The sequence below is a fragment of the Suncus etruscus genome, chromosome 2 (genome assembly GCF_024139225.1).
Source record: "Suncus etruscus isolate mSunEtr1 chromosome 2, mSunEtr1.pri.cur, whole genome shotgun sequence".
Classification (NCBI taxonomy): Eukaryota; Metazoa; Chordata; class Mammalia; order Eulipotyphla; family Soricidae; genus Suncus; species Suncus etruscus.
Window position 1 is genome coordinate 64,961,330 of NC_064849.1, and position 9,992 is coordinate 64,971,321.

A 9,992-nucleotide genomic window follows, 5' to 3' on the forward strand; every position below is an offset into this window, starting at 1 on the left:
GTCTTCAGCTCCTCACGTTGAACTGCTGACTTGGTTCAGTGCCTGAGAATTTCTGGGAGGGGCCTGAGGCTCACTGACCACTGCATTGGAAGTTCCTCCTAGAAAAGAAAAAACATGATTGAGGGCCAAGGAGAAAGCTCAAAGGGCTAGAGCACATGCTTTACTATGGGAGTCTTGGATTCAACCCCAGCACTCATGGTTCCCTGAGCACCTCTAGGAACATACCTTGAGCATTGAGCCAGGATTACCCTGTGAGCACTGATGGATGTTATACCCCTCCCCCAAAAAGTATGTATGAAGTAAAACCTATGTCTAGACATTGCATGTAGTGTTGGGGGAAAGGAAGGGATATCAGGAAGATAGATGAACTAGATGTCCTTCATTTCCTATTCTTTATTTTGGGCGAGTGGGTGGGGCACACCTGACAATGCTCAGGAATTACTCTTGACTCTACCAGAAATCACTCCTGTCAGTGCTCAGGGAATGATATGGGATGCCAGGGATTGAACTTGGGTTGGGCACGTACAAGTTAAATGTCCTACCTGCTGTACTATCTTGCTCTTGCTCCCTTCCTTTCCTATTCTTAAAACCAAATCCTAGGGCCAGAGAGATAGTATAGGGGTAAAAGCATATATATCTTGCATGCAGACTGACCTGGTTCTATTCCCAGTGCCACATGAGCATTCCTTGGTGCAGCTGTAGTAACCCCTAGCACCAAAAGGGTTACCTGTGTAATGTCTAACAGTGCAAGAGCACAACTATCTATGTATCCTCTGGTCATTGTATTGAACATCAGGTTGGTGAAGAATTGGGGTAGAGCCCTCACTATCAAAAAAGAAAAGAATTGGGGCCGGAGAGATAGCATGGAGGTAGGACATTTGCCGTGCATGCAGAAGGATAGTGGTTCGAATCCCGGCATCCCATATGGTCCTCTGAGCCTGCCAGGAGCGATTTCTGAGTGTAGATCCAGGAGTAATCCCTGAGCGCTGCCAGGTGTGACAAAGGAAGGAAGGGAGGGAGGGACGGACAGAGGGATAGGGATCCATCCCTAGCATCCCATAAGGTCCCTGGAACTTGGCAGGAGCGATTTCTGAGCTCAGCCAGGAGTAACCACTGAGTGCAGCCAGTGTTACACAAAAACAAAAATAAAAAAAGAATTGGGCAAGCACCTGAAGGATAGACAGTGGATAGGGCTTTTACTTTGCATTTGGATAACTGAGAATTGATCTCCAATAACCCAATTGATCCTCCAAGCCCTGACAAGAGGGACTCCTGAGCACAGAGCCAGGAGTAGTCCTGAACAGTGCCAGGTGTGGCCCCAAAACAAACAAAATTGGGCAGCAAGTGTTAGAGGCTGTAACAGTCATGAAAATAACCGTATGAGAGTAGTTCATAAGACTATTTCTGCTTGGGGAAAGAAGCATCTCAAGAACTTGCCGGAACTTTCTTTCTTTCCCTCCTTCCCTCCCTCCCTCTCTTTCTTTCTCTCACTCTCCCTCCTTCCATCTTTCTCTTTCTCTTCCTCCCTCACTCCCCCCTCATTTTTCTTTCTCTTTCTCTCTCCCTCCTACCCTCCCTCCCTCCCTCTTTCTTCCTTCCTTTTTTCTTCCTTACTTTCTTTCTCTCCCTCCCTCCCACCCTCTTCCTTTCCTTCTTTCTCTTTCTCTACTTTTTCTCTTTCTCTCTTCCTCATTCCTGCCCACTCTTTCTCTCCCCCTTCCAGCCCTCTATTTCTTTCTCTGTCCTTCCCTCCTTCCCTCTTTCTTTCTCTTTCTCCCTCCTTCCCTCCCTCCCTCTTACTCTCCCTCCTTCAAAATAAAAATAAAATAAAATAAAAAAACTTCCTGGAAGTGGCTGTCAAGTCTTCCTAAGGAAAAATGTAGGCTTTGGACAGAAATGATTGAAGTCAGGGATTGAATGAAAGAACAATGATCCTGAGTTCAGGACAATTCTGCAGTCGAAATTATGAATGAATGAGTGGACTTCCCCTCAAGGGCTGAAAGTGGAAAAAAGGCCCCCAAAGCATTATTGATGGATAATTATTACACCACCGGACATTATGGGAATAAAGGTTCTGTACACTTCTTTTTTGTCCTGTCTCTCCTTCATCAGCCAATTGCAGTTTTATGTCTGTAGATAACTACGTTAAGGAAACAAAGGATCAGCTAACCCAGTTTCAACGGCTAGTTCAAAGTTCTCACTATAGGAAGAGGAGGGCTCTCCGCTGTATGCCTGTTCCTGGACACCTGCGGGCATTCGGGGGCGGGCAGGGCCCTTATCCAGAAGCCAAACCAATCAGCAAGTGACAATTCTCCTTAGTTTACATTTGCCGGTTTTTTCCCTAGTATGCTGGTGACAGAGGCGGGGCAATAGCGGGATGCGGCGGATGACTGGAGAAAATCGGAACCTCTAAGCCTATCTGAGAGCAGCTTGTGGGCGGGGTGGCAGAAGTGGTTCCTCCGGGAGTCTCCGAGTCCCCGGGATCTGCTGAGTCTCTGCAGGAGGAGGCGGAGCTCGGCAGCGGATCGCGCCACCTGGGTTGCAAAGCGTTCAGGGCCGGGCGGGGGTCGGCGGCCTCTCTGCCCAGAGTCAGCGGGCTACCTCTGGGCAGCCAGCCACACCACCGAAGCCGAGTGAGGGGCCGAGGACACTGACGGAGAACGACACGGGCTCCGGAGGAAGCTTTGTGGACTTGACTTGGAGCTCCGCTCTGCTGTCATGGGCGAGGTGGAGATCTCGGCCCGGGCCTATGTGAAGATGTGCCTGCATGCGGCCCGGTACCCGCACGCTGCTGTCAACGGGCTGTTACTGGCCCCGGCGCCGCAGAAAGAAGAATGCTTATGCCTCACCGACTGTGTGCCTCTGTTCCACAGCCATCTGGCCTTGTCTGTCATGCTGGAGGTCGCCCTTAACCAGGTGCCGTGCTGCCGCGGGACACCCAGCGACCATGAGCCCCCAACACCTTTATTCTAAGCCCGTCCCTGGCCTCTTTGGCAGCAGGGCGGTGGTCCGTTGTAGTTTCTGATGACGGCCCCTTTCCTATGGCAGGTGGATGTGTGGGGTGCGCAGGCCGGGCTGGTGGTGGCTGGGTACTACCATGTCAACGCAGCTCTGGACGACCAGAGGTGAGTCAAGGTGTCCAGGGGCAGAAGGCTAAAGGGGATTGGAGCGGGGGTGTCAATGAAGCCCACTATTTCCTTCTCCCCTTCTTTACTACAGCAAAGGCTTTCCTTTCTACAGTCAGGAGCAGGAACTGTGTGTGCCTTGCCTTAGACAGACTCCTGGAGGGACGAATTATATTGATACCCTGGAGGAGCCGCAGGGGTAGGGCAGGATAACAGATTCAGTAAGAATAGGCTGACATCTGCCTTAATGAACTCCTCCCCCCATAAAAAGCACCGATAGAATACTGGAAACCCAACCAGAAACTTTGAGGAGGGGTATTTGGGTCACACCCTGTGGTGCCTAGGGTTTACTCTTGGCTATTAGAGATCACTATAGGCATTGCTAGGGGGACCATATGGGTGCTGGGGATTTGTTTTGTTTTGCTTTGGGGCCATAGTCAGTGGTGCTCAGGGCTTTCTCCTGGTTCTGCCCCCAGGGATCACTCCTGATAGGGCTTAGGGGACCAGACAGGGTACTGGGGAATCAAACTTGAGTCTGCAGTGAGAGCAAGCAAGCATGGTCTCCTCTGTAGTATATCTCTCCAGCCTGATGCTAAGGATTTGAATCCTGTACAGCAGGGGTGTCAAACTCAATTTACCTGGGGGGCCGCAGGAGGCAAAGTCGGGGTGATCCTTGAGTGCAAAGTCAGTAGTATGCCTTGAACATTGGGGGGTGTGACCCAAACAACTAAGACAAAAAACAGCGGGCCACGAGTTTGAGACCCTGCTGTACAGCGATATGCAAGGCAAAGACTTTTTCCTCCTGTACTACCTATCCAACTCAACCAGAAATTTTGTGGGGGGAGGTTTGGATCACATCCAGCAATGCTCAGTAGTTACTCCTAACTCTGCTAAGGAATCACTCCTGGTGGCCTCAGGAGACCATCTGGGATGCTGAGGATAGAACCCAGGTCTGTCCTGGGTTGGCTGCATGCAAGGCAAACGCTTACTGCTGTGTTATTACTCAGCCCCCCAAAAACTTTATAAAAGGAAAATTTACTTTCGTAAATAAAGTTATCTACTTATATTATGTATCTAAAACAGACTTACATACTCTTTTATAATTTCTTCTCAATAAATGACACATTTCCATCTCTATATAACATCTAACATACCCCAATTGCTATGTAATATGCAGAGTGTGTACCACAGATTTAATGCCTGCTTGAAACATTGAAATTGGTTTCTAATTTTTTGTTTGCTTGTTGGCCACAATTAGCAGTGCTCAGTGATCATTCCTGGCAGGGTCAGGAGACCATATGGGGTGCTGGGGATTGAACCCATGGCAGCTAAAAAATAAGGCAAGCACTTATACCTGCTGTAACTTCTCTCTGGTCGTCTGTTATTACTTTCACTGTCCTAATATTATAGGAAGTTCTTTATAAGTGAATTTCTAGGATAGTATTATACATGTGTGCATATATATCAGATTTTGGGACAGTATTATATATTATATACATCCTGGGACAGAATTTGGCTGGCTGTGCTAAGTTATCCTCCTAAAAGACTTCAGGGGCCTGGGCAATAGTCCAGTGGATAGGGCACTTGCCTTGCATGCACTCAACCCAGATTCCATCCCTGGCATTCCATCTGGTCTCCTGAGCATAGCCAGGAATAATTCCTTAGTGTAGAGCAAGAAGTAACTCCTAAGCATCACCAGGTGTGACCCAAAAAAATAAAACAAAAAACTAAAAAGATCTGATTTCTACTTGTCATTTGATAGCTGAGCACCTGTTTCTCACAGTACTCAAGCATGAAGCAACCGTAAATGAAGTATGAAGCTGATCTGACTCTCACAGACCAGCAAAGGAAAGGCCACTATGTCTCTTAGGAGAACCAGCTTGGGTAGGTTTTGCCTACTCCTCACCTCTCTGATCTTCCTTATAGTCCTGGTCCCCTGGCCTTGAAAATTGCTGGGCGGATTGCTGAATTCTTCCCTGATGCAGTGCTTATCATGGTGAGGCTTGGGTCTCCTGGTGGGACAAGGGGGAGAATGCAGGAAGGAGAATCCTTGAAACCTTCATCTGCCCTTCCTTGTCCACACAGCTGGATAATCAGAAATTGGTGTCTCAGCCTCATGTACCCCCAGTCATCGTCCTGGAGAGCCATGGTCTCCGCTGGGTCCCAAAAGACAAGAACTTGTGAGTAGCCCCATTCTTTCTACCTCTGATGGAAGCCCCATAGCTCTGAAGCTCTCCTTTGAGTCTGTCCCCAGGCTCTTTGTCCAGCTCCAATTGCTGCCAAGTATCTGACCCACTCCCTGCAGAATCTTACTTCCCAGGGCTTGTTATTTCAGAGTGATGTGGAGGGACTGGGATGAGTCACGGCAGATGGTGGGAGCACTGCTGGAAGGTAGAGCCCACCAGAGCCTTGTGGACTTCGACTGCCACCTAGACGACATCCGGCAAGACTGGACCAACCAGGAGCTCAACACCCAAATCACCCAATGGGTTGGTACGAGGAAAGGAAACACCTGAGTGAGGGCCAGGGTGAGGGTGGGCCAATCCAATAAAAAGCCTTGAAGAATGGACAACCATAGCCTAGTTTTATTGTGCCTGGGAGGCAAGGTAGAGGGAAATTTGGACACCCTCCCCTCCCAAAAAGGCATCTGCTGCAATCACCATCTCAGGAGTAGAAATTCTCAATAAATCATTCCTTTTGTTTCTCCTCTGGGCTTCTTGAGCTTCTCCAAGTTCTTTAGGATGATGTCATATAGCACAGCCTACAGGGCCAGAGGAGTGACAGCTAAGTCATCCTTCACCCCATCCTTCAAGGTGAGAGAGTGGGTGGCCTGGAAGCACTGCCTCAGCCTCCCCTCAGTCCACCCCATCCTCGCCCCCTCACATAAGCATTGCGGATCTCCATGACCATCAGCCGGATATCTCGGTACTCTGCTTCATCCAACTCATGCACCAACTGCCGATAATCACCCTGTGGGAGACTTGGATCAAGCCTGACTTCAAATGCGTGTCTCCCCACCATGCACCTGATCTGGGTCTCACCTACCACATGGGGCTGCTTGGCTGCTTTGGCTACGGCATCACCTCGCTCAGAGTAATACCTGTGGGAAGAGGGGTTTAGAGTGGGAGAGGGTGAAGTCTCCAAGTTAAAGGCAGAGCATGGAGTGGGGTGATGAGAGGGCCACTCACTTGGAAATCTGAGTGTGGAATCCTTCTAACTTGGTATGAAGGCTGGTCATCAGCTCAAACACCTTCTCCTGAGGAAAGAAAGGCCAGGGGAAAGTGGAGAGCAGCATGGACTAGAGGGGACAAAAGGGCAGAGGAGTGGGCATCCCCTCACCTGGACAGCCACTCCAAAATTGTTTCCATCTTCAATCCGTGGAATCTGCAGCTGCAACCAGGTGGTGACCTGGAGTAGAAAAAGATGTCAAAACCAACCACCCCTCTGCTTCGCTTCCCAAAGTGATGGGGGAAGTTTTGCCTGGTCCATGCTGAGCTCTAAGCCTGAACTTTCACTTGCTCTGACTTCTGCAGGTGTTGTGCAGTAACTGGCAGGGATCAAGGAGGACAAAGGTTTTGACTCAAAGCTGGGAGAAGTGGGAGGGAAGGTTTACCAGGTTGAGTTGCTCAATGACATCCTTGATCTCAGGCTTTATTCGCTGCAGAAGAGTCACAATCTTCTCATTGCAGTTCACTGGGCCACAGGGAGGACCTAAGGAATAGGGCATGGGGTTAGAGGTATGGGAAAACCCTTACAGCGGCAGCCCTTACAGAAAACCCTTACAGTGACTTAAGGTACCTTTGTCTTCATCTTCCCCTTTCTTCTTGCCATCCTTGTCTTCCTTCTGCAGGGACGGGGGAGACCCAGGGGAATTAGGCCTGAGGCTGCTTTTCTGGGAAGCTGGCCGCCTCCTCCCAGCTCTGCCCAGCTTGCCTCTTGCTGTTTTTTCCTCTCCTCTTTTTCCTTCTCCTTGACTGGATCAGGCACTGGGATGTCTAATGGGGCCTTGAGTTTGCTCAGGTTGGTTTCATTGAGAGCTGGTTCCTTGGCACAGGATGCAAAGATGGCAAAGGGAGGAGGATGGTCCTCATGCCTCCTCATTCTCAGCTCGGACTCCCCCCACCCACTCAAGTTCCCTGCCTGCCCTCACTCAGTACCTTTAAAAAGGCATCCAAATCCGAAATCTTCTGGGGGAAGTAGCTCCCGAGCAGCTTCTCAGTCTGTGCGGAAGGTGGAGTGCGGGGTAGGGATAGACAGGAGGTCGCAATCAAACGCCTTTTGCTGGCATGGAGGCCAGGCTGAATCTAGATGGGAATGGGGTCTAGGCAGTGGGCGCTGGGGACCCTTACAAAGAAAGGCGGGTCTTACCTTGGCACTCAGATCTTCTCGGAACACATCCACCTGCGGAACACAGGCAGCCCTTCAAACACCTGTCTTTAAGGCCAGTGAATTTGATGCCCCTTCCCTGAGGGTCGGATTGGACCCCCAAAGGGGATGTTTTGGAAGATGTGAACATTCCTGTTAGTGAATGGCAAGAAGTTGAATTGCGAACAGACGCTTGGAGTCTCCTGAGCCGAGTGCAAAGGGGTCTTTGGACATCCTGGGGCAGGGGTGGGGAACGGAGGCCTGTGCAGGGGTGCACAGGGATCCCTGTGAATGGCCCCGAGCAGCAAGGCACCTCCCTAACCCTAACCTACCCCCCAACCCCCCGGTGTGCCTGGCTGGGCTCCGGGCCAGCCGGCGGACTTCCCCGGCTCTCCTCCTGTCCGCCTCGCCGCACGCCGCTTCGCCTCGGCGGGATCCTGTCAGTGCCGGGTTCCCCGTAGTGCCGGGGCCCGGGACCCCGCGAGGAAGGCGCCCCCAGGGTCGGGGCACCTGCCGGGCCGGCGTGGTGCGGACGCCGGGGTCCAGTCATCCCGACCACGCCTCCGACCTCCCCGGCCCGGGCCCGGCCCGAGCTCACCTTGGCTTGGGCTTCAGGCTGGAGGCTGAGCGTGGCCATGGTGAGCTATCGCGGGCGCCGCCGCCGACCTACGAGGAGCGCGGAGTGGGCGCGGGGAAGGGAAAGCGAAAGCGGCGATGCACGGCGCGAGCTCCGCGCAGCGCGGACACTCGCAAGGAGGCGGGCGAAGGGGCGGAGACGCAGCCGAAGCGGGGCTCCCCCTAGAGCCGCAGAGGGGCCGGTTCGGAGCCCGGCTGGGGCTGGACACGCCGACGCCCTCTCCCCGTCGCCCCCTCTCGGCTAGTCTGTGAACTGGGACCCGAGCTAAGGCAGGCCTCCGCCGGCCTCTCCCCGCGAGCCACGCCCACCGGTGCAGGCTCCGCCCCTGCCACCTGCCTACGTCCTCTCCAACTGGCCACGCCCCTCCATAAGCCCCGCCCCTTTGTTTTCAGCTCTGGGCTGCCCGCCTCCTGCCTCTTCCGTCCTCTCCCGTCGGCCCCGCCCCGCCCCTACAGGCCCCGCCCCTTTCCCGCCAGCCCTGGACTGCCCGCCTCCTGCCTCCTTTGTCCTCTGCCGCAGGCCCCGCCCCTCCATGGCCACGCCCCCTTGCCGCCGCCAGCTTCTGGACTGCCCGCTTCCTCTGTCCCCTCCCGCTGGCCCCGCCCCTCCCGGCAGGCCCCGCCCCTTTGCCTTCAGCTCGGGACTGCCCGCCTCCTGCCTCCTCCGTCCTCTCTTGTCCGCCCCGTGGGACACTCCCACGCATGCCTCTGCCTCCGCCCCGCTTCTTCACTTGCCAGGTTTTGGATTCCCTGCCTCTTCCACCCCTACTCTTCTTTCCAGGGCCCGCCTCCCGACTCGTCCTTCTCTCCTCACGCAGCCTCTTTTCACGCCTCTTTCCACCCTTCCCAATCCCCCCCCCCCCCCCGCGCTGCCAGTTTCCAGACTCCCACCACCTGTCTCCGTCCACCCAGGCCGCCTCCTCCCTCCTTGCCCCTTTCTCCACCCCTCCTCCCCCTTCCCTTAGCCCTCTCTGGACTCTGGCGCCAACCCGAAGGAGGTTATTTCCCACACCGCCCCCACCCCCAAAGCTGGACGTCCTCTCCCCCAGACCCCAGGCTTTTGACTCCCACTAGCTGTTCTTTCCCTGCTCTACTGCGGGCACTGTATAAAGCCTTATCTGGTGTCCTTCCATATCTCCTTAGTGCTGGAGTCTTAATGCTCCAGCCTGGCGAGCACCAGGCCCTGGCTCCAAGGTCAGCCAGCCTCTGACCCATGCAGTGACATTTGGCGGTGGGCACCCCTGCAGCCCAGGCCCGGCCAGTTCTCGCCTCACTGCTGTGCTAATCTTTTATTTTATTATTTATTTATTTATTTATTTTTGCTTTATAGGCCACACCGGTGACACTCAGGGGTTATCCTGGTTATGCGCTCAGAAATCTCTTGTGGCTTGGGGAACCATATGGGATGCCGGGGGATCGAACCACGGTCCATTCTAGGTTAGCGCGTGCAAGGCAAATGTCCTACAGCTTGCGCCACTGCTCTGGCCCCTGTTCTAATCATCTTGAACCTACTGGATTCCTCCTCTTGTTTAAAACTCTTAGCTTCCTATTGACCTGAGAATGAAATTTAAGGGACTTTCAGGACCTATATTGCCTCCCTGGCACTTGTTCTCCCTGATCTTCACTCCTCTGCCTACTTCCTTTGGTTATACGGTTCTTTGGCTATCTCAAACCCGTCAGTCACCTTCGTTTATGCCCCTGGACCTTTGTCACTGTTGCAGGGTTGGGGAAACCATATGGGGTGCTGGAGATTGTACCAGAATTGGCCACATGCAAGGCAAGTGCTCTACCCACTGTACTATCTCTCCAGCCCCAAGGCTAACAAACTTTTTCTGCAAAAGACCAGCAGTAAATAGTTTGGACTCT

The 9,992-nt window shown here is 53.0% G+C and overlaps 2 protein-coding genes across 2 annotated transcripts; one reads left to right on the forward strand and one right to left on the reverse strand.

The window, feature by feature from the left end:
- Positions 1–2,369: 2,369 nt before the first annotated feature.
- Positions 2,370–5,697, forward strand: EMC9 (ER membrane protein complex subunit 9). Its single transcript, XM_049768391.1, has 5 exons — positions 2,370–2,916; positions 3,049–3,125; positions 5,052–5,121; positions 5,211–5,305; positions 5,461–5,697. Exons 1-5 carry the CDS (start codon positions 2,719–2,721, stop codon positions 5,639–5,641), a joined length of 621 nt encoding a protein of 206 aa, XP_049624348.1. The 5' UTR covers positions 2,370–2,718; the 3' UTR covers positions 5,642–5,697.
- On the reverse strand, positions 5,688–8,223 carry PSME1 (proteasome activator subunit 1). Its single transcript, XM_049768389.1, has 11 exons — positions 8,089–8,223; positions 7,494–7,526; positions 7,283–7,345; positions 7,059–7,169; positions 6,924–6,969; positions 6,739–6,836; positions 6,465–6,533; positions 6,314–6,381; positions 6,171–6,225; positions 6,009–6,095; positions 5,688–5,886 (listed from the first exon to the last, which is right to left on the reverse strand). Exons 1-11 carry the CDS (start codon positions 8,125–8,127, stop codon positions 5,806–5,808), a joined length of 750 nt encoding a protein of 249 aa, XP_049624346.1. The 5' UTR covers positions 8,128–8,223; the 3' UTR covers positions 5,688–5,805.
- Positions 8,224–9,992: the final 1,769 nt, after the last annotated feature.